The sequence below is a fragment of the Pyrgilauda ruficollis genome, unplaced genomic scaffold (genome assembly GCF_017590135.1).
Source record: "Pyrgilauda ruficollis isolate IOZ18807 unplaced genomic scaffold, ASM1759013v1 scaffold25, whole genome shotgun sequence".
Taxonomy (NCBI): Eukaryota; Metazoa; Chordata; class Aves; order Passeriformes; family Passeridae; genus Pyrgilauda; species Pyrgilauda ruficollis.
The window spans coordinates 456,418-480,970 of record NW_024523822.1 but is presented as its reverse complement, the minus strand read 5'-3'; the positions used below and the strand labels follow the sequence as shown (position 1 = coordinate 480,970).

At 37.2% G+C, this 24,553-nt stretch overlaps 1 protein-coding gene across 1 annotated transcript in view; it reads left to right on the top strand.

Moving 5' to 3' along the window:
- HOMER1 (homer scaffold protein 1) overlaps positions 1 to 24,553 on the top strand; it is an 85,306-nt gene that overhangs the window by 44,031 nt on the left and 16,722 nt on the right. The window contains exon 6 of the mRNA XM_041470751.1: positions 20,562 to 20,718. Coding sequence (XP_041326685.1) covers positions 20,562 to 20,718 — 157 coding nt within the window. The remainder of the gene's footprint in view (positions 1 to 20,561; positions 20,719 to 24,553) is intronic.

Below are 24,553 nucleotides of genomic sequence, written 5' to 3'. Positions count from 1 at the left end.
TTACTAGAACGCAAATGTCTTATTACCTCAGTAAATAATTGTAAGACTTGAAATTAACATTGTCCAGAATATGTCTAAAATTCCATTTATACCCCGTGAGCATTACAGTGCTGAAGTCTAGTTGCTTCTGGAAAGTCCTAATGCACTTCACAAGCAGTGTAATTCAGATCAACTGCTTGAGAGATAAGTGTACTAAACAGTTACAAGTCTTGCACCAAAAATAAACTCTTGCAATTAAATATCTTGCATTTTTTTTAAGCTATGTATGATGGTTATTGTTGAACAATGGAATAACATTACTGTGAACTCCCACATCCTATAATCTACAGACTGAGCACTGCTGTTATGGGTAAATGTTGCCAGCACAAATGAAGTAAAATGTAGCCTGAGGAATGGCATTAGAATTTTTAAAAGTCTTGTCCTTGTCTATTGATCAGTCCTTTTCTGAACAATACCTAGTCCAAGAAGACTTTTTTCTAGCAGAATGTAGGTAATCAAATCTAACATTTAAATTAAGACTAAAAATAGACATATTTTTGTTTTATATACATATTTCTGTTCTTAGTAAAATTTAGTTTCCTCAGATATATTTCCTATTTAAAAATATTTTCCACATTCTTCAAGCTGTGATTTTTTAGTCTTTTTCTCCAACTGAAAGCTGTTGATTATAAAGTGGGGTTTGGTTAAAAATTTTGCTAAAAAATTTTGACTACTACAGATGTGACTGACTTTTAAAATTTTCACATAACCAGCAATTGTCTACTATGCATCATGAGGGTTAAAACTTTTATTAAAACTATTCAGTGTTAATATCTGAATTACATTTTAAGGCTGAATAGTGTATTTGGTGAACTTTGCAAGTGCTGCTTTTTGATAACTGTTGAATTTGCTTTTTCACTCTTGAAGAGAATACATTTGCTTATAACAAGCTTTATTCCATTTTTGACACCTTAAGAAACTGATAAAGCAAATTTTCAGAAAGGAAATATAAGAGGATTCTTCTGGGACAAAATTTGAAAGTCTTCAATTTCCTGTCAACCATGACTTGTACCTGTTACCTCATTTTATTTTGTAATACATAAACTTGGAATTTCTATTGCATAATGTTTTGATCAGATAATATATCATGTGTGTGTTTGTTGCTTGTTCGTTAAAACTCATATTTTTGTATTCAAATATTTAATGGGGAATTTTTACTCATTGCCTTAGTGAAAATGGACTTAATTCAAATGATGCTTATATCTTAGATATGTTATTGTGTAGATAGGTTACCATTTAATAATGCTGCATGTAAATCCAATGCTGTACAACAAAGAAACACCAAAAAGTCTTGCTGCTAGGTCATGCTCTTTCTCTGAGTTTTCATTAAAAGTTGTATATAGAAATCTCTTCAGTAGATTTTTTCACTGTGTGTATTGAAACTACTCACTTCTACAAGTTTAAATATTGTAGTTATGTTATAGTACAGGTACTTTGTGAATCAGGCAGAACTGTAAAGTTGGCTCTAAGGAAAATATCTGAGTTAATAATTATTGGGGTATTTTGTAATTTGAATTTAAACTCCAATCCTAGTATTTAGATGTTTATTATAGAGTTATGCTTTCTTACCAGGTAGTTCTGGGGTGTGGATTGCTTTTTTAAAAATACTGGAGTTTGAATGTTATTTAACCTGATCAGAGGATTATTTATTGTTGTGAGGATGCTCACAAGCTCTCTAATCAAAGTTCCTGCTCAAAGGACAGCTATGAGATGAGATCAAGCTGCTCTAAACTTTATCCACTTGGGTTTTGAAAGCTTTCTGGAACAGCAAATGGTAAATCAGGCATTTTTGAAAGGTTTCTGTATCACATAAAAAGCAGCAATTCTTCACATTGCACAGTACTATAGTGAACTGTGACATTTTAGGGCACACTAGAGGAATCCTGCAGAATTCAATTGCTCTGTTGAACAAGATTATTTCTTATGTCACATTCAGAAAAGAAACTCAGAGGTGATACGTTCCAGCTGTCAGTGTAAGCAAAGAACTGGGTAACAGAGAAACTTACACCTAGATCTGACTTGCCCTCAACCAACATTTTCTGTTGTTGTAAAGGCCAGCTGTACTGTTCTTCCAGCCTCTTGTGCTTCACTGGCATGAGCCTGGTGCTCTCCCATCCTTTCCTGACCCAGTTCCTGCTGCTTCCCAAACTCCTGCACTTCTGCCTGAGCTGCTGGAATCTAGCTCATGTAGGGTCTCCTTCAAAATAAAAGTTCCTGCTGGGAAATTAGTAGTTTGAAAGGAAGGTCTCACATTGTGTTTGTGTAATTATTATTTTTGTGTCTGACTTCCCTGATTTTGTCAATTTCTGATTATTCTTTAAGATATCTTTGAAATACATAGTAAACCATTTTAATAAGATATCTCTAGTAATGGAAGGAGAGGTAGAGGGGAAGAATGTCTGTGTGTTGTTTAACTCTTCAAAATTAAGAAACTCTGGAACTAATAGAGCTAATTTTAATAGCTGGGGAAATGGGTGAAAGCAAAAAACTAAAAATAATCTAACGCTTAAGAGAGTCATTTCACCATCTCCCTTGTGCACATAGGCATGTTCTTATTCAGGGTATGTGAATTGCTTACTTCCTGAGGTTTATTTAGTGAGAACTCCGAGAGAATGACGTAAATTATAGGAGCTGGGTGTCTGAAATTAGATGATATAAATACCATCCTCAGGGACAACAAAGCACTCTTGAAACATACCTGTCTAGTACATTCTTAGAGGAATATTAATTCCTTACACAATTTATATTTTAAAAAAATCAAGACAACAAAACAAGCCAAAACCATACTACTTTTGCTATGTGATTTCCCTCCCTTTAATCACATACATAAGAAAAAAAAAACCCAAGAAAATCAAAAAACAGTTAAAACCAAAAGAAAATTAACTTGCTTAAGGAATGAAATTCTATTTTTGAAGCAAATGCATTAGTTCCAACCTATTCAAAGTATGGATGACATTAAAGATTGTTAGTACTTCAACAACTATAAACATTAGCTTTGTGAGTTGGGATATGTGATGCTTGACACTAAATCTGATCCAGTAGGGCAAGTGGCTTGGATTGGATTTTTATGTTGTGCCCATTATTTAACAATTATTGCTTTTGTTAATATTCTCATAAATGCAATTTTTGAACTGCATTAATTCATTTTACAAGTCTATTCTTAAGCATGAAGTCACCGGTTTTTGTCATCTTTTAGGCAGTAGTGAAGGAACTACTTCTTTATTCTAGATTTTCCAAGTAACTTACTTGAATAACAAGCTTTTTCTATTGTGCATTTTGATACCAGAGTGAATACTTGTTTAAATTTATAAGCAGTGTCTGTGGGATTTGTACATGGTATAATTTGTACATATTTAAAATTTGATGAATTTTGAGTTGGCAAGCTTAAGCATGCTATCATCTTTTCAGAAAGCATTATTAAAATGGTAGTTTTAGAAGATCTTACGTAGACAGTTGATACCTCACATCTTCTTTACTCCTCCTTCTGTCACTGTTTTTGATATTGTTTCATGTCATTATAGGAAACCTTTCAATTAGTAAGAAGGGATTAGGTGTATAAGGATTAGAATTAAGGGGATGGAGCACCTTTTTTATGAAGACAGACTGAGAAAGTTGTGGCTATTGAACCTAGAGAAGAGAAGGCTGTGTGGAGACCTCATAAAAACCTTCCAGTATCTGAATGAGCCTGCAGGGAAGTCAGAGAGGGGCTCTTCATCAGGAACTGTAGTGCTAGGACAAGGTGTAATGGGTACAAATTGAAAGACATGAAATTAAGTTAGATATTAGGAAAAAATTATTTCCTTTGAATCTGGTAAGGTAGTGGAGCTCAGGTTGCCCAGGGAGGTTGATGTCCCAACCTTGGCTGTGTTTAAAGCCAGGTTGGACAAGGTCTTAAACAACCTGGTCTAACGGGAGGTATCCCTGCCCATGGCATGGGGGTTGTGATTAGATGATCTTTAAGGTTCCTCCAACTCTTACCATTCTGTGATTTTGTGATTCTGTAAACTGCAAACTGAACTTTCCTGAGGCACCATGGAATAGACCAAAGTCCTGTCCATAATATATTAGAGATCTCTTTTGGATGTCCTTTAAAATTTTCTTTTCAAGACTGAAAATTGTTGTTAATGTAAAAGAGAACAGATACACCAAAGAAATGTTGAAGGTCTCAACAAACTATTCTCCAAGAAAACAAACAAGCACACAAAAGGCTTTGAGAGGAAATAGTCACTTTATAGAATTGTTTTTCATTTGAAACTCATCTGTGGAAAGACTTAGCACTTTGAAACAACAAATGTCATGCTTTCTTTGCATTGGAAGCGTCACTGCATACTTAGAATTTTTCAGCCTCCCATTAAAGGAAGAAAACCAGAAAGCCAGTAATACCTGAAGTTGCCAGGGAAGAAAAAGCCAAAACAACCACATAGGTATTGATCTCTTGGGTCTCAATGGGTTTTCCAAAAGTCTTGACCTTGAGAAGAGAAGCCCTTTTTAAAAAGAAAGAAGAGGGGATGTTTTTCACCAAGTCTGATCACTCAAACATCACAGTTTCCTCATCATTAGCTAGGAAAGGAGTTACATGGAAGTATTTCAAGACCAACATAACATGAACCACCCATGCCTGTAAATACAGCCTAGAATTACTTCTTGATAAGAAAGCTGGGGGCTTTCTTTAGAACCTGAAATTTGGACTATTTGTAATCAGACTTTCTTATGGCAGTCTGTTCTGCAGGTAAGAGTATCACACAGTTTGCACCTGTCTGCACACACAACTGCTTTGCCTTGCCAGAGAGACCTCTTCAGTGCCCTGTCTTACGCCCCAGAAGTCAGACAGAAGTGTATTTTAGAAAATAAAGACTCCTAGTAGCTGGTGTGTAGCTGCTTTTTTTCAAGTCCCCTTATCTTTGCCAACACAAAATACAACGCTTATGCAACCATATATATGGGTAGGCAAATGCTAAAGAAGCATTTCTAGAGTTGTCAATTTACGGTTTTCTATCTCTAAATTGACTCTGTCATTATGATGTGTTTCTGTGAAATGCAAGAATAATCTGGTCTTTGGTTTCAGGGTACATACTCTCATCCACGTAGAATTTATTGAAAAGGTTATACAGTTTTAGAGAAAAAAACACTGAAGAGAATTGAAGGTTTGTGCAGAACAATCTCCATCACTATCATTTTTCAATTCTTGTGTATTTTACTCATCCCAAGGTTCACTTCATGTTAACTTTGATTTTTTTAGCAAAATCAGATACACTTGTGCAACTTACAGTCTGTAGTCATGGAAGAATGCCTCTGTCATACGCCTTAGTAAAGGAAATTCAAGTGTAGCTAGAGTTTTGAGTTCAAAGTCCACGAGCTCAAAACATGTTTAAAAAATCCTCAGCAGGAGAAAACTTGGCTTTTTGCCAGTTTCTTGTATTAAAATATGTTCCAACTCGTAGTAACAATGTAGTTTCAAAATACAGCTTTAAAGCTTACTCCTTTCAAGTCTACATAAACCTGGCCCCCCCCCCCCCGCCCCAGCCATACTTTCTTGAATATTTATGAAGAGTATGTTTTAATGAGGAAACATCTCCAGCTGTTCAGTTGATCGAGTACTTGAATATCTTCACCCAGATGTGTTAAAGTGAGGGTGGTGACGCACTGGAACAGGCTGTCTGGAGAAGTCATGGATGCCCCATCCCTGAAAGTGTTCAAGGACAGGTTGGATGGGGGTCTGAGCAACCTGGTCTATTGGAAGATAATGGTATGGCAGGTGGGTTGGAGCTGATCATTAAGGTCTCTTCCAAACCAAACCATACCATTCTGTGATTCTATGATAAAACAAATAAAACAATCCTGAATCTTTCAGTTAGAGGCTCTTTTCAACTGCAGGGTCTGTACATTTCCAAGTCACTTGGTCCCTCTACCTTTGCACCACGTATTGTGTCTGTTTCACCTGCTCCCATGTTCTTCTGAAATTTCCCTGTGTTGCTGTTCCTTATCTGCCAGTTTTATTCCAAGAGAGAGGATGTATGTTACGCTTTTTGGGCAGTGGGGCCAAACCCAGTATAATCCTTGAAGAAAGTATTTTTTAAAAGAGGGAGGGGGTAAGAAAAAAGCTATAGCTGAACACACTTTTTAGCAAAAGTGAAGCTCCATTGGATGGATATATCAGTTTAGATCTTTTTTATTAATACCAACAAGTTACTCTGCCTCCTGTGTTATTTGAGGTGTAGTGGTGGATCATGAGATATGTGTACATCTCCTATGAGAAGATGCACATATAGATAGAGATCTGCTTCTGAAGTTTTATGTATACTGTGTGATTATGGTTTCACTGCCATCTGGTAGGCATGATGATAAACAAACAACTATAATGACAATGTTAAAGAAAGACTAATTGATTCCTATTTTTGAAACAGTGTAGAACACATTTTTCTCAAACTTCCAATCAGAAAATAAATAAATGGAACTTCATCCTTTAGCACCTCATGTTAAAGATGAAGTGGCCAATTTCGTCTATGGATTTTTATATTCTTTTTAGAATTTGCTGTATTACTCCCTTCCTATCTGCCTCTCTCCTTGGACAAGAAATACTTTCTGCAAACAGAAAGGGGATGGCTAGAACCATCTTCTGCAAGTATTTAAGCTTAAGAGCCAGTCTTTCATTTTATTCGTGATGTTGTTTATGAGAATAGTATTAAATATATGATATATGATAGGGGATATATTAGATATATGATAGGGCAATTTACACTGCATCTGCGTGTAAAGTGTACACTGCACCAGAGTTATAAGATGCCAAGCATCTTTGGTCATGAAACATTTCCACTTTGAGTCTTGGTGAAATGTTAGCTGTGGATTCCCCTGAAACTCACAGCATGGATTCTTTCATCCATGGGCTTTGCCATTTATAAAGTGCTTAGATGGTGTTAATGAAGCCCATATGGACTTCCAATGAGCTAATTTTAGTCAATTAGATACTTCAATACTAGAGGATTAGCATGAAAGTCAAAAGCAATGAGAGCTGGCTTCAGTTACGATTTTATTCTTGTGGAAAATGTGAGGTAGAAGTGCTGTTATACCAAATTCTGCTTGGGTTAAGAGGAGGCAGAAATAGTGTGTGAATTCAGGAGAATGCAGCTCCTATTCCTTTGCTACCTCTCTGATGCCAGAGTAGATCTTCAGAATTTGCAACTGTACCTTGAGCTCATACAGGCTCCTCCAGTGGTTACACAGAGCAGGGAGGATAGGGTAGAGTTGCAAGAACACTTCTGTCCTTGGAATATTTTTTATTCACAGGCACATGTGTCTTAGGAGCTAACTTTGTTGTGCCTTTTGACTTCACCAGTTCAGAGCCAACATACAGTTGTCTGTGTGGTGCAAAGAGATCATGTTGATGAAGCAACTTGTTGGTTTTAGATATTTATTGATAGGATTCAATCAAATGGAATACCTCTGCCCACTTCTTGAAAGAATGCATGTATAAAAGCTAAAGTTCAACAAAAAAGAGACTAGCAGTTCTAAACTGCTAGTTTAATAGAGACTAGAAAACTGTCTCTATTAAAAGAGTAGTAACATAGTGTATTTTATAAAGAATATTTCATGTTTAAATGAATAAATTATACAAAAATAGCTTTCAACTAAATTATTGTTTCTGGAATTTATCTGGAATTCATAAAATCTCTGTGTATGTGTGTGTATGTGTGTATGCATGTAAGATGTGTATATTCTTGGAGGGATCATTTTACATCCCTGCAAGACCAATGGACCAAGGACCAGAAGCTCTTAATTTTTACATGAAGTTAAAAGCTTAGTTCCAAGTCCAAGGCAAAAGATCCGTGCTGTTTTACTTATATGATACTTTATAAGTGTCTTGGTTTTGTCAAATGAATTAAGATTGCTAAAGGTTTTTCCCTTCTTTAGTGATAGGTTAAGGTAGTAATTCTCTCGGAGGATGTTTTGGTGGAGACCCAGCAAATTCTCCCACATCCATGTGACAATGAGGTCAAAAATAACACCTGAAGGGTTTCCGTAGAGCCTGATGCTTTTCCCTCTTAGATAGGCACTTAAGACTGGGTGGATGAAGTGTCATGTTGGGATACTTAACCTCTCTTAGCTTTTAAACATCTAAACCTGCTGAGGACATGTCTCATTCACTAAACCCTCTTTCCCAGATACAGCCTTTATTTGTACCTCCTGGCAGTGTTGCAATCCACAGTTTTGCTTTCAGTATTCTATGGAGGCAACACAGCATGATGTTCCCTGGGATTGCGGTCACCCTGCCATGGCTCCCTGATGGACTGTTTCAATTACTCTCCCTACCCTCCAGGTCAGGGTTCCTGTCTAGATAGTGTAAGCCCCAAGAAGACTAGAGTAAAACCTCATTGATCAAGTAAACCAAGGCTGCTTTTCTCTACACCATTTCAGGATATGTCTAAATGTGCAAACAGCATTCATTCTGCACCTGAACAAGTCGTTTGATTAAAATAATTGTGTCATGTTGATTTTCTGTCACATTGTAGTAGGCAGACCCCTTGAAATGGGACATCAATACTGTCAGCCTTGTTCTGGCAGACATGGGTAGAGGTTAGGGGCAGGCACACATAAACACAACTATTTTGTCTGTCAAAAATGTGTACTTAATGTATTATCTTTTTGAGTTTAAGAGTATTTCATAGTAACACCAAACAGCCATGAAGTTTTTGAAGTGTAATGAATTGAGTTGGCACAAATCAGCAATGAACTAGAATATAAGTTTTTTAATCAGCTCTTAAGCCATTTGGCAAATGAAGCTAGATCTGTGTGAACATGCTGAAATAAAATGTCTGGAAAGTCCAGAACTCTGGTTTCTCAAGTACACAATAATAAAGCATTATGAGGGGCCCACATCTCATGATCAGCTTTGATTGTACAGTTGTTGCCTTTGCTGATTTTACTCCATGGCACTGTGATATAATAATATTCTGTCTTTCTGATATGAAATGCAGAGGGTTTGGTCTCTAAATTAAAGTTAGAGTAGTGGAAACCATTATTCTGGGAGACTGCAATCCCACAGGTAATTAAGAAGTAATTTTCTTCAAACAACATGGTTCACACAAAAAAAACCAAAACCAAACCAAAACCCTGAAAGTGAATTGACTGAATTCTGCTCAGTTATTCAGCTCTAGTAATTTGCCAAAAGAAGAAAGATAAAAGGGATTTTTCCTTTCACTATAATGCAAAGAGATAGAAAAATAGAAGAGGTTTTTTTTTTGTCTGAAGCCAAATGCATATAGTTAAGATATTCAGATTAATTTGGCCCAATTTTAAGAAAATAGCCAAAATAATTTCCTATATGTGTGAAGTGTGTTCTAACTGATCACTGTGTATGACTGCAAGTTACTTGCACTTCATTTAGGGAGTATTTTGGAATGTAAAACTAATGTAATTACATGACAACACCAATCGTGTAGTACCTTCCTTCTATACTCTCCAGAAGTTTTCATATTTTGGTTTAATTATTCTTTGGCACTTTAGGAATTATTTGTGCTGAGCTTATGATCAGCATAGTGGGAGGCTGAAGGAAGCTGGCTTTTAAACATCTTCACATCATTGTGTTTGCCTTATCCCTTCTCTTGTCTAGAGGCCTTATCAGGAAAAGTGAAATAGAGCTTGCAATACTAGAAAATAAACATGATGAAATGTGTCACATAGGCACAGCCTCATGAAAGGATGAAAGTTCAGTCTCTGCTCTGCTGTCTGTGAGCTCACAACTAGAAAAACTTATGTGCAACTTCATTCTTTCCCTGTTGGGTTGCAATGGGTTAAGTAAGATGAGACATGGAGATTAGAGGGGAACCAAGCTTTATATTCTTCTTGGAAACTGTTACATCAATTAAGTGTTGAATTGGAAAGAATGGATCTATGCATTATTATATTTTACCTTCCAGCTGAATTCCTGAGCCTAATTATCTCCATTATTCCAAAAAGAAGATGAAGGACATCTAAAATCACTTAGTCTAGACTGAGTAAATAAGAACTATTAACTACCTTAGTCTAGACTGAGTAAATAAGAACTATTAACTACCAGTTAGTTAAGAAAGATGCCATGTTAGTTTTTTTCTTTAAAAATGAGATTTTTTTACAATTAAGGAGAGAATCTTACATAGGGACTGAATCCTCTGAGTGTAAAGCTGTAGTTAATGGAAAAAGTATCAGTATCAGAGACTTCCCATGTATTAAATAGAATCTCTTGATTCATCAGTTTAGTTTGATTTTAGTAGATTTGGCTTTAGGATCAACATAGTGCAAGTAATATAGTGTCTTCTTGGATTCAGGTTTGGCTTAAACAAGGCAAATGTAATACTTCCATTCTCTTAAAGAACTGGAATGGAAAAGAACACAACTTGCAGTATCTGCATGTGTTATAACTCACTTGTGATTTGTTTTGTTCAAACATATACAGTCAATAAATATTTTACTGTGATCATATCATGTGACTTACTGCTTGTTCTTCAAAGTACTTCTGAGACTTCCATAGATGGTTTAGTTTGGACTTTATATTTACACTATTGGCTCTTAAGTAATTGCATACTACCTTAGGAGATAAATGAAACTTAATTAATTTTTTTCAATGCTTCCATGTAGCTTCAGTTCCCTTAATGGAATAAGCTTATTTTGTTGTCAGCATGCAAACGAAAGTCCATCTCTGGCACTACCTGTGTGATTAGTGCATGTCCTTGTATTTATTGAGATAAGCAAACTGGCAATTGTAATGCAAAAATTAATTGCACCAGTAGTTACTATTTGATATTGTAAGATAACCTAAGGTACTATCTGGGTGGAGGCCCTGTAATCATAAATCAGAATCTTTATGCAAATTATATAGAACCATTTCTGTAGGTCGTTCTGTAAAAATGCCTTTCTATTGCTGGTGGTGGAGTTGTGAGACCCTGCAGCTGTATTGTCTTCTGCTGACGTCAGTGTTTGCTATGAAAGTAAGATGGGAACCAGCATTAAAGGGTCTTATAGGCTGAGCTGTCCTGTTGTATCAATGACAGAAGGTTCAGCTAAGAATTAAATTAGACATTTGTAAATCTTTCACATTGAACCACTTGTAACAGCTGCTCCATCTTCAGTAAGGCACAACACGCTCCAGTTACAGCTGTGATGCACCGGTAAATGCAGGTAGAGGCTTGTGCTGAGGATCTCCACTACTTGCGTGAGGTTTATGTCAGGCTTGCAGGACTGGGAGAAGTCTCTTTAGCCAGCTCACTGCTCTGCATGTGCTGGGTTGCCCAGAGAGTAGCTCTTACTCCCTTCACTTTGTTGTTGCAGAGCTGAAAACCTCTGCTGAGTCCTGTAGAACTGACCTGGAGCTACCAAAGCCTTCTGAGCCACATCTAGACTGCTAAATAAAATGTGCCTTGGCACTGAGGTCTGTGGCTGGATTGTTTCCTCATGTTTCCTCTTCTGTGCCTGTTCAGTGTCCTTGTGGCTGTAGGGCATAGTTACTGTGTTTTGTTGGCACTTTTTTCCACACTAACATACCTGCAGTGATCAGAGGGTTTCACTGTCACCCACTTGAGTGGTGTTTTCCTTGCACAAAAACACAAATCAACATCACGTGCCCAGGAGTGTTTCAGATGGGAATGGAAGGGTTACAGATCCCATAAGGCCTCAGAAGACTGTGAAGATGGAAGAGTGCTAAACGTGACCATGGGCAAACTGTATTTAGAATCTCCTTGGCCGGGTACCACTGGGCAGGGCAGTTTGCAGATAGTGCAGACTTCCCAGTCCATACAACCTTTGGAAGCTCAGGGCTTTTGGCCCTATTTTACTAAGTGGAGAAGGTGGTCACTGTGAAAGAAGTTGTTCCTTGTCCTTACCACCACAGTGTTTTTGTGACAAAAAAACTCACTGAAGGTGTCATTGAGAGCGCAGTTCAGTGAAACTGTTGAAATCTGAATAGCGCTCAATAAAAGATAGCCCAGGTAAGAGGAGTGTAGGGAAGTCAAATATTCTATTCTGTTACATTGCTGATAGAGTGCAAATTGATTCAGTGCACACACACATGATTGTTATTAGCAGCATTTTTGAAAGAAACTTGGGATTTTGCCTAGCCACAGGCCTAGCAGAATTAATCCATACTAGTTCAGAGTGTGAATTTTCAGTTAAACTGCTTTAAATTCTTATGTGTACAGATGAGTTCCACAATGAAGATCATTTTAGTGTCAGGGTTACCGTGTCCTAGTATCTGACTTGCTGATAGCCACATCATCTAATTGATTTCTTAAAGTGATTAAGTGCCATAAATGCCAGAGTCAATTCTTTGCAGTCAAATACTTACTCATTTCAGAAAATAGGATGTAAGTTCCTAAAAAACTTCGGTTGATTTTAAAAATGTAATTTTGTTGGAATATTTGAAGTACTCAGCACCATAGCAACAGCAAGGAATTATGCCTAATGTTCAGTGCACTAAAAAAACTTACTAGGTATCAGTTACACACTACAGATCTGAGAGTAAACTACTTCCAACAACACCAATATGCTATTTTAATAAGGGGACAAGGACAATTTCTTCTTTCACTTTTTCAGAATATGTGTTATGTGTAGGTGAGTAATGTTTTAATGATTACTGCAAAAAACCCCTAGAAATTAATTACCCCTGCTTGTGCTTTCAAAGGACTTAAAGTAATAAGAAAGAATTACTGTTTGTTTATACTCTGTGGCCTTCATAATGAGATAACAAATTCTGTTTACTTTATAACATTTAATTACTAATAAAAATGAGGTCTTTTTAAAAATATAAAATTAGAAGTTGAGCCTTTTCAGAGAGATCAGGGGCTTTGTTCAGGTTAAATACAGGGTTTTTGCTTTGTGATACAGTGTACAAAATCATGCTTAGTTCTGCGCTTAATAGAATTTTATTATCTGTAATTTAAATAAGAATCAGAGTTTAAATGTTACCTGTGTAAACACATCCGGGATGCAATAGCATGCTGTACAGGAAACTTAATAGTGTCATTGTTTTGTCTTCACTTTGTTCCTTTCTTTAACTGGGGCCAGGACTGGGACCCAAGTCCCACATGACTGGAGATTATTGCTGAAGCATTAATTTTGTCTTAACATCCTGTGAAGTGTCTTTCAAGAGCTCCTTTTTTCTATTAACTCTTAGTGTTTCCATGAGCAGTGAACATATACTTAGCCATTTTTAACTCTGGCTTTGTTGGCTTTTGCAAGCATACGATGCTGGGTTGCTGGATGTGGTATTTACGTGAAAATTCCCATTCTTAAAAATTTTTGTCATATCCAGTCTGTTCCTCCATGATAAAGCAGTCTGTGTTACAGTGGTTTCTATAGCCCTGTGATTAATAAAGGCTGCATTACAACATACAGAGCATGACTTTAAGTGGTGAATCTAAATAGGATATGGCCACCCATTTTCATTACATAGTGGTCTGCTCTATAATGGAAAGAGTCTGTATCATTACTCAACTTCTTTTGTCATTTTCACCCATTAAGTCCACAAAAATATTGATCCTTCCTCAGTGAGCTGATAAGGCAGTACTGCCTGTAACAGAACTGGAAAGGCAAGTCTTCTGTCCATGGGCTGCATGGGTCCTCTGGGTGATTGAGAGTCCAGTCAAGAGGCTGGCCAAGCTGATAGGCTAAATAGAAGTGAAAACTCATATGTGAAACACTTTGAGGAAGAAATCTGTTCTATCTCCATATATTGTAGCTGCCCAAATTTGCAGACAAAGCTTCTGTATTTGCTTTCTACATTGATATAGAAATTGGGAGTTCAAGCATATTGTAGCTCCAAGTTGAACAAAGGTGTGTGCAAAACAAAATAACATGTCCTGGATTGGGATGAACCTTCAATATTTGTACAGAACAAGAGACTCCCAGACACAAAATTCTCTCATCTGCTGATTCCTCATTTCATCCACTCAGCTGCCTTTCTTGCTTTCCAGCAGGGTGGCTTTGATATTAGCCACCTCACTTAAAGTACAATGTGCTTCAAGGGCCTCCTTCATCTCTTTTGCTATGAGCTGATTCACAACCATGTTTCTCTGGTTTTGTGCTGATGTAACTCCACTGAGATCATGTAGATATTCCTTATCCCAAAAGGGAGAACAGATCTTTCATGCTCTGTTAATATTCTTCCTTCTCTCCCCAGGGGACCTATCCTCCTTTGCTAAAAATTATTTTGAATACTCTAATTAAGGATAAGGATCTCTTTGAATATTAATTAGTTTTGCATTGGCCGCACTCAAAATATTTAACTCAAAGCGATTTCCTGGTAATTATCTCTGGATTATAACTTCGAGAAGATTTACTTTTTTTAATAAATTCCAGTTTATCAAGTAAGACTTCCTTTTGTATGTGTACTGTTAATCACAGCTGCATGTAAGACAGTTTAAGTGACTGTGAAGAGGCAATTGTTTTGTGTCTTAAGTTTTCCTCTTACAAAATCTCTTGTTCTTACTGTAGATTTCCCTCTTTTGCTGTTTTTTAATTATTTAACTGGGCAACTCTGTCCCATATGTACATAAATTCAGAGTTAGGCCCCTACAAGCAGACAGCTCTGTAGGAAGACAAAAATGGCAGACCAACTCACACCCTTTCTTTCTTGTCGCTTCCTGGAGTGGTGAGATAGAACCTGGTACACTCCATGGCTCTTTCTTCTGGCTTCCGGTTCATTATAGGGCTCCTCCTGCATAATTTAATACAAGACAAAACTCCCTTCTCTTCCCTATTGCTTTGAATATTCAAGAGAGAGGGAGAGATTTCCATGTCATTATTGAGGGCTTATGGTGCTTTGGAATAGCAAGAGCACAAACTCCCAAAACCCATCAGGTTTAAATCCTTTCCGTCACAAAGTTGTTTTAGACATTTTATAGACAGCCGCAGTAGATGCTTCTTGAAATCTCCAAAAAGGGGTGTAATTCCCAAATTGTTTGTTTAAAAATTCTTCTACATCAGGATGTAAACTGAGGAGCTTGAGTCTCATTTTCAGCATGAATGAGAGGAGGTTTTTTGTGAGCTTTTAGGAATGCCTTGAGGGATGCTGCAATCCCTTGCTGTACCAGCAGAGTCAACATCTCAATCAAATCAAGCAGTCATCTCATTTCAGTGTAGGCAATAGCAAGCATAGCTTGTTGAAGAGATCTTGCCCTTACAACCTTCAGCATTAGCTGAAGCTTATTTGATATGGAGGCTTTCATAAGGACCTTTTGCGGCACTCCTTTCCAAATCACCAGGGAATTTTACATAAACACAAACACTTGCCTTAGACTTCCAAGGAGAAGAAGCGATGCTTTGTGGATCTCTCAGTTGCTATTGCAACAGAACCAAACGGTTCACAATGCCCCTGTGCTTTGTTGAGCATGAAGAGCTGCTCTGTAAGGCTTACCAGCCCTGCTGTCAGAAGGGATCAGTCCTTGCTGCCAGCACAGTTACCAGCTGGTTGACATACCACTCCCTCTGCTTGATAATGCTCACTCCACCAGACTCTTGGGCTGCTTCCAACACATGCCACTATTTATGATCTGGGCAGCTGCTACCAGGACTGTGCTCTGTTCGTATTTGTCAAGTCTCATGGATTTATTATACCAGAATCCATATTTTATGTTGAAAGTACTCCATTCTTACTTGGCCAAATTCCTCTTTACATCTGCTGTCCCAAGACAGGATTGCTCACCCCACACCTGCAGAGGAGATCACAGTGACACCTGAAGAAAATAATTTACCTGCTCTTGAATAACAGTAGTTTCTTGAAACCATGACTATGCTATAGAATAAATTTTAAACTAATCAATTTTATGCAATGAATGCAATATTAGGACCCCTAAATATTAATAAAGTAGAATTCTTTTCACATTTTATTGATATAAATCTGAAATAAACCTTAAACCATGTTTCACAGTGTTGGTACTGCATTCAACTAAGTGAACAGAAAATAAGCAATAATGATTCAAAAAGCAGAAACATAATTTGAAGTGCTTTTGTTTCTTTGTTTCATGAAAGCGATTCTCAAAATAACTTCATTCTGAATGGAACTCATCAATGTGTGCTTATCCCCCCTTCCCTTCGCAAGCCTTCTCCAACTGGCTAAATGTGGTGACGGGAGCTTTTCGGATTAATTTTCCTTAAGTGACCTACTTTGCAGAGAAAGATAATCATGCATTTATAGCCTCTGGCACACTATTCAGGTCACAGATGGACAGATACCAAAGCAATTCCTCAGTGACTTACTGGGCTTGTAACTAATCCCCAGTGAGAAAGGAGATTGGCCTGATGTTAATTGGCCAGAATGCCTGAATGTATGGAAGGAAGATCATTGACTCCTACTTTAATTTTCAGAGGGTATCACAGGTGGAGTGGTATCACCAGCTGTTTTTCTAGGAGTGTTTTGTGAAAGTGTTTTGTGAGAGTGATTGAATTACAGGATGTCACAGATGCTGAAAATCTCATTTTGAAACATTTGCCTTGACAGTGGGGCACCATGTGCTGTTCTGACGGTGGACATGTCTAAAGTTACACATATACCAGATACTGTGGCCAAAACCAAGGACAGGAGATTCGGGAGAGTTTTGACCTTTTGCTCACTTAAAGGCACTTGGAATCCCGTGAAGAGTTGTCATTGTCAAACCCAAACCTCTGCTATGAAAGTTGGTGGGGTTTTTTGGGGTTTTTGGGGTGGTTTTTTTTGGGTTTTTTGTTTAAATTAATATGGTAGTTGAGCAAATAAAACTCATAGTTTGCTATTATTCTTTAGAGGATCTCTTTCTCTCTCTTGTATTTGGCACCAATGGGATACATGCAAAACAGCTTGTCCTTGTGTTTTCAGATGTTCTGAAGTTTCACAAGGGAAATGACCAGGCTTTATTCTCTATTAGGGTATTTTTAAAACTTTTGTGTAGCTTTTCATGCTGAAAAATAGGCAACAAGCCAGAGTGTTAAGAACATTTCTTTTTTTGAAGGATTGTCTTGAAACTCTGGGCTTGTCAGGCAGTCAGTGATGTTAATTCTGACAGGTTTCAAGAAATAACTGTTAAAATTGTGACACTGCCAGCAAAGGGATGGATGGCTTTCAGAAGAAAACAAAGCATGCATGCAGGTTAAATTCTTGCACCACAGGACTGCAAGTAGGTATGGCCATGTGTCCCTCAGTGTCTATATACAGCTCTCCACAACACTGCAGAGCTGGAAAGTGCTCTGGCAGATATTACTGTTTGGATCAGTGTGATTACTGAGTAAGTGTACATATTTTAAGTGCTTTGTAGAGTACATAGTCTCAGAACACATGAGGGATGATTCAGATTAGGTTTAGGTATTTACAACTCTTATGACAACCTGTGTGTATTTTCTATTGCAGTGAGAGCAAAATCAATTCCTTTTAGCAGCAAGCCTTTCAGACAGGAATTAAATATAAGGTTTTAGAGAGAAAGAGTGTGTGCAGCTCTCCTGTACCTATCCCGAGGGACTGTAGTGCACCTGTTTCACCATCAAAATTCCAGCTACATGCTTGAGCAGTTTCTGGGACCCCTTTGGACTTTCATGTGTCCATCATCTTCTTGATATCTGTGTTCGCTTTCACAGAGGTTAGTCTCAGTATCTCCTCCTCCAAGGGACAATTTCATTGTGTCTGAATCATATGTTTCTCACTGCTTTCTCAGGAAGGGTTGGTAAATTTGAACCAGTAATAGCTTTACAGATACAAGCTTCAATGGAGATATTCTCAGTCTAACCTAAGAACAGCCTGCTATAAGTGCAAGTGCTTTTATCTGGTTCTAAAGTAACTAATATAAATCCAGTTTAACCAAACGAATCCCTAGAACATAATTTCATTATCTTCTTGGGTTTTTTTATTTTGTTTGTTTTAATTTCAAGAAAGTATTTGAGAAAAAAAGTCAGAACTGCCAGGACTGGTTATGGGCTATTTTAATCAAATTATTATTTTTTGAAACAAAAAAATCCACACCCTTGGGACTGTGTTTCCCAGTATGATATCCATTAAAAAGAAACAGGGTAAATCTAAAGAGTTAGGAAGCCTTTGTATATTACCACATAGAGAACTAGACTAGTTTAAGTAACGTGTTTCCATTTTATGGTGCTGTAGTAGAATTTGTAGCAGATACAGTAACAATTATTCATAGCAAAAAAACCCCAGTATATGCTACAAGCAAGTCAAACCTGTATTACAACAGGAACATTCCTGCCGACTGTGGAGGTCTCTTAGGGAAAAAGAGTACCACTGAGAAATAATACTGATGCATTCCTACTGAGAATAACCAACTGAAGAGTAACCAGATTCAAAGAAACCTTACAGCTTTTAAGCTAGGGTAACCATAGCAGTAGTAGAAAATACATGCTTCATATTTCATACTGACATTCCATTATACAAGGAATAACTTAAAAGCTCCTGGCTGATTTCTTGGGAGACACTGTAGTAGGGGCACCAGGCAAAGGTGAAAGTGATACATGCCTCAAATCACCCTCATCACTACCTGAGAGGCTGACTTCTGGATTCTTCATGGACTGGAAGGGTATCATTGTCGATATATGCATTAATAGATGGAAAAAAAAGTCCTTTCTGTTCTTTGGATAATGAATGATCAGACAGTTCGCAGCCTTTCTGACTGCCTCAGATACACCTGTGTTCGGTCAGTTTGCATGCATATATCTTCTGAGGGCAAAGATGAGTAGTAAGGCACATTTGGTAAGAGAGTATCAGTCTCATATGTAAACAATTTCCTAGAAGTAAGTTGTAGCCAATAGTCCTGCAGGACTGCTAAATGGAACTCACTTGCATGAAACTACTGGATTGGATATTGTCAGATCAGAACATCAGGAGAGAAGTATGAATATACTAATGAACTAGATATTTTGAGCATTCTTCTAATACAGTTTGTTTATCTTCTGGGCTACTGTAAGTGAAACTTAAATCTGATTAGAGGAACAGAACAGTGAACATGGTTACAGAAGTCATGCTTATCTTAAATATGTGAGACTGTGTCCCCTGAGGAAGTAGGATCATAACTATTTTAGTTTAGTCCTTTAAGATCTAAAATTTCCAGTGGTGAACTTGTAATTAGTTGTATCATTAAATGCTAGATCATATTCCTATTCTGGAGGAACTTGTATTCCTTTTCAAGGGGACGAAGTATTGTTTGGAAGGAAATGCTGTACTGTAGAAGAATTAGATCTAATATTTTAGTGAAACATGTGGTCTGAATAGGTAATGAATGTTCCCCCGAGTCTGGTTAATTTTGAACACCTAAGAAGCATTTGTAGGAGTCATAACGTTTTTGAAATATGCTTTGATGGGATGGACTTTGCATATGCAGGAAGTGGAAGAAAGAAACCAAGTGGATAAAATCATGGCAAAATATTTCACTATAATGAGTACAAAGTTCAAATAAATATATAAACTTACATTCAAAATAGTAATTAATTTAATATTAAGAGATATATTTAAAAGATATAATTATATAATAATAATTCTTCATGGAACATAATTTTGGTCAGTTACAGATTTTTGGTTTTCACTGATGCCTTTAGTAGTGAGCTAATGCAACAAAATTAATTATTTTCTACATGTTCTGTCCATGTAGGTGTGCAACTCACATGGTGTTAGCATTATACAAGTAAACATTAATGAGCTATTTGCATATAAAGCATCTAATGCATTCACCTGATGTGTCCAAGATACTTTCCCCTTGCATACTGAGTGTACAGATATGGTCTGCAGATGATGGCAAACTAATTACATGTGAAAATTAAAGCCCTGTATTTGCTAAGAGAACAACTAAATTGTAAGCAGAAATTTTCCTCTATAGGCTGCTTCAGTGAACCTCAACATCAGATTCCACTTTGAAGTAAAGCAGTAGTATATCCATCCTACTTGATCTCTACTCTTTTTGCTCATATTAGTGAGGAAAAACATATTAACAGTATTATGAAATTCAAGATCTTTGAATTTGCAAGAACAAATTAAATATGGTGTTTAATAATGTATATTTCAGGAATGGAAGACTTGTATTAAGACAACAAAGCTGCACATCCAAAGCACGTGATTAGCTCTCTTTAATCAAGTCAAAGACAAATATTTTTCTACCACACATTTAATACAGTAGTGGATTAAAAAAGCACTTCTATTCAATAGGCATATATTAAAAGCGTGACTAATCATATACATATTCCCAAATTTCATGCTGTTGCTTTTGAGAAGCTAATGTGGATTTCATGATCTTTAACATTTTATTTATAAATACACCCTGTTGAATGGGAAAGGTAGATTTTTTCACAATGGTATTGCCTATATTTTCTTAATTTATAGTTTTGGTGATTTGAGCAGTTGGATTCTGATTTGGTTGTTCTGTTTGGTACATAATTATATACCAAATAGATATCATATTTGGTGATTGTTAGTTATATAATTTTTGTGTCATTCTCTTTTTGCTGGATATTAAAAGAAAATTTATAAGACATTTAGGAAGCATAAAGGAAGAGATTTGGGAGTTCTGACCATTCTCATTCTGTCTGTGCAGTTCGACAATCAGCAAGCACTGGGAGGCAGAACTGGCCACGCTCAAGGGTAATAACGCTAAGCTCACAGCAGCCCTGCTGGAGTCCACTGCCAATGTGAAACAATGGAAACAGCAACTTGCTGCATATCAGGAGGAAGCAGAGCGTCTTCATAAGCGGGTAAGTCAAGGCAAATGGCCAGGATCCTTGAGATGGAAGTACTAGTGACTGTATTCACCCATTTTCAAGTAAAACAAGTTTACTGTTGCAGCTTCAGGTTAATCTTTGAGACAGAAATCAATGATTTTCTTAAAAGCATTTCTTCCAGTTGAAAATTATGTGCTTTGTAGGACTTCTTTCTCTGCAAAGGTTATTGTTGCAAGAAGAAATCAAACCTTATGACTTATTTGGCAGCTTTACCTCTTTATCTGATGCTATCATATCTGTTTCATTACATTGTCCATAGCACTGAAGTCCAGTCTCTTCTGCATTTAAGCCCTCAGAAGCTTGACATCAAATCTCTAAGTTCAAGAAACCTTATTGTAATGCCCTCATATAACAAAGATGAAGAGCTTACTCTCCTCCTTGCACAGGAAGGACTGTGAACAATACAAACACAAGGTCACTATATGCAAGTAGAGATCTGCACCTATTTTCATACAGAAGGGTCTGGGTCCTGTTGCCTTCATGACAAATTTTGCAGAGGTCATTTGGCAAACCAGAAGTTAGTTCACAATGCGGGGAAGGAAGGACAATGTTTGAGGAAGGAATATAACATGCAAGGTTGAAGTCTAAGTTATGAAAAGACATATTCTATATCTAATTTTCCTTCTCTTTTCATGCGTAACTCTCTGTATTGTATAGTCTATCAACCTTTACCCATATGAATTTGTCATAGCTTAGGGCAAATTTCTCTCCAAAGTGAAGGCATGAGTAACATGTGAGAAGGAAAGATGTCTTTGATGAAGCTTTATCACTTTTGTTAATAAAGGTTAGCTTAGAAAAAATCATGGAGTTGTACTTCACACTGGAGTGGTGGTATTTACTACAGCATGTATTATAGGACAAGGGAAAATGGCTTTAAACTGAAAGGTGGTAGATTTAGATTAGACATTAGGAAGGTATTCTTTACTTTGAGCATGCTGAGGCACAGGAACAGATTGCCCTGAGTTGTGGATGCCCCATCTCTGCAAGTGTCCAAGGCCAGGTTGGATGGGGCTTTGAACAGCCTGGTCTAGTAGAAGGTGTCCCTGCCCATGGCAGGGGAGGTTCAAATGAGACAATCTTTAAGGTCCATTCCAAATCAGGCCACTCTATGATTCTGTGAGACTTATTTAAGAAAAAAATGCAAAAAACCCAAACTAAACCATTGCAATTTCATGCATGAAAACAGGTGTCATGAATGTGTTGAAAAAGAAGGGTGAATATTGCAGACCTTACGCTTTGGTTTTAAGTGCTGTAGTCACCTATAGAAAATAAGATATAGCAATTACAGCTAGCAAAGACCTGCAAAATCCATCTTTCAGACTGTGCTGGACTTGTCTAACTGGAGGCTGTTCAGGTAGTCCCTAGAATAATCCTATATTCATCTGAGGTGTGAGAAATCCAGTGGGCTATGCCTAACCTGTGTGGAAGAGAAACAAGAATACCCTGCAGTTTAAGAAACTTAGGGAAATGGCAAGTTGTTGGGGATGTCCTACACTTAGACTGACTTGCAGACAACACTCCTGGAGTCCCAGGCAAAGGATTTGATAGGAAAAAACAACAGCTTCCAACAGACTGTAATTGTGTGTACCATAGCTGACTGGACAAAAGGCATGAAATATAATTAAGAATGGTAATTTTTGCAAAGAGCTTTCAGTTCAAGAAATTGGCAGTTGCTGACAAAACTTTGCTTCAGAAATGTTCCAGTCAAGCAGAAGCTTGTAATGTGTGTTTGTACAGAGGGAGACTGCCACTTTGTCTGTCATCTCATTTAAGCTTCTCATTTGGAAAAGTGGGAGTTGTAGCCTGTGCTCCAGGTTTGTGAATAGATTATAACAGCTGCTGTTGATGAAATTATTTAAATTACAGCCTTGTATTAAAGTTACTACAGTGCAAATGTTCAGGTGAATTTGAACACTAGATAGGCTTTACAGTGAATAACTCATGGCTAAAATGTGGACATAATAAGATGGCATTCTTCCTAAAAAAACGTACAGCTTGTGTTGCAAAGCTGAGACAATAAAATCCTTACCTAAGAAAGAAAAGTAATGCACAACAACAGCAGCTGTGTTTGCCTTGGGAGACTCAATCAGACAAGACAGCCAAATATCCCTTTATTTTTTTTATGTTACTCCCACTCTCAGTCAAGTCTTATTGAAAATCTGTTATTGAAGAATTAAATTAATGAAAATAAAATTAATGAATATAGGAGTTTTTAGCATTTCATTTTGCTTTTATTTGATGCTACATTTAACAGTATTAATCAAGACTTTGAGGCTACATTCATTAATAGCTGATGATTTTTCTTAACTTTTTCTTAGCAAATTTCCTGCAGTTATTTGTATTTCTGAGGAAACACAAAATCCATAGCAGGGTATTATCTACACCATGCTCTTTTGATAATTTCTTAAATTCCTTTATTAGGTGATTCTGTAACCTGTAACTTCAGGACTTGTTGATATTTCACAAAGAATTTAGGAACACTCTGTTCCTAACTCTCTCTGGGAATGCCAATAAATTAGCACAGGGTAGTTCATTGGAAGTACTGCCCTCTGTTGGAATTGCTTTTAGAAAAATTTAGACTTGGCTAACCCAATGAATTAAATTCTCTAAGCAAAAAAATGTATGTAGTGTTAAAAAAATTTCTATCTCCATCTGTTACCATACAGTGCAGTGCAATACAAAAACTCTTCTAAACTGCATGCTGGAGACTGATCTTTCAAACTGAATTAGTGCCTCACTTCAAAAAGAAACTGCAAGTCAGATGCTTCTTTCTTATAGAGATCAAAAATATGCTGTTGAAGTGGCAGATCTTGAGACTGTTGGTTACAGTACATGTGGCAGTAAGCAGTGTTCAGTCCTTGTCTTGTTCTATCTTTCTGTGCAGTTTATCTGTTCTGTATAAGCATGTAGCTGCAGTTGATCCAAAAAATGTTCCCCAAACTGGAATCAATCTCACCTGAGATTATGTATAAATTATATATCTATGTTACATCCTGCCCTTTAAGGCAGGGTAACCCATGTTCTTGTTATTAAATCCCTTGGGGAATATTAGAGTGAAACTGAATAGTCAGTGTCTGTAAACATATAGATATATATATAGTTTCTTTTAGAACAATTTGGTTGGAAAGACAAATAGCCAATTGTAGCCATTTTAGTCCTTATTATCTGCAGTAACATAGCAATATAAAAGTATAAAAATAGCTCTTAAAAATGTGTAAGGAAAAGAAAGAGAAAAAAAGGCAAATATGGAAAGATCTATAGTCAACCGCCCTTGCTGGCTCAAGTAATGAGACTTGGTATAATTTTGATGTCTGTTGCTTGAAGTGAAGATGTTGGTCCATCAGGGGTGTGGGAAGTCCACAAAAGTGAAAAGATTTCATGAGTTTTATATGCTCAGGTTCACTGTTGTTACAGCTGCCTATTATGGCAGTGCAGTCTAGCTCAATATGGCCCATCAGCAGAGATGAGCCCCTTCAGGCCCATGTGAATGTCCTGATATTGCCCAGGCAGCCCTCTGCACTTGGGTGGGTACTTTCCACATCGTCAGATTGCCCCCTGAATGTGTGAGACCTTAGCATTCCAGTCTCTCTTCCAGTATTACTTGTGGATACATTCTTCTCCCCAGACCTGGAATGGTTGGACAATAGCATCCCCTTTATCTTTAATCTCAAGTTCCAGTCACAATCCAAATTCCAGTTAGTAGGTGTGTTTGGGGAGGGGTGGGCTTTGGTGGTCATAGATGAACAGCTGCTTCCTTGCATCTTGCTATAGTGGGCAAAAGCCCTCCAGTGATTTTACCAATATTTAC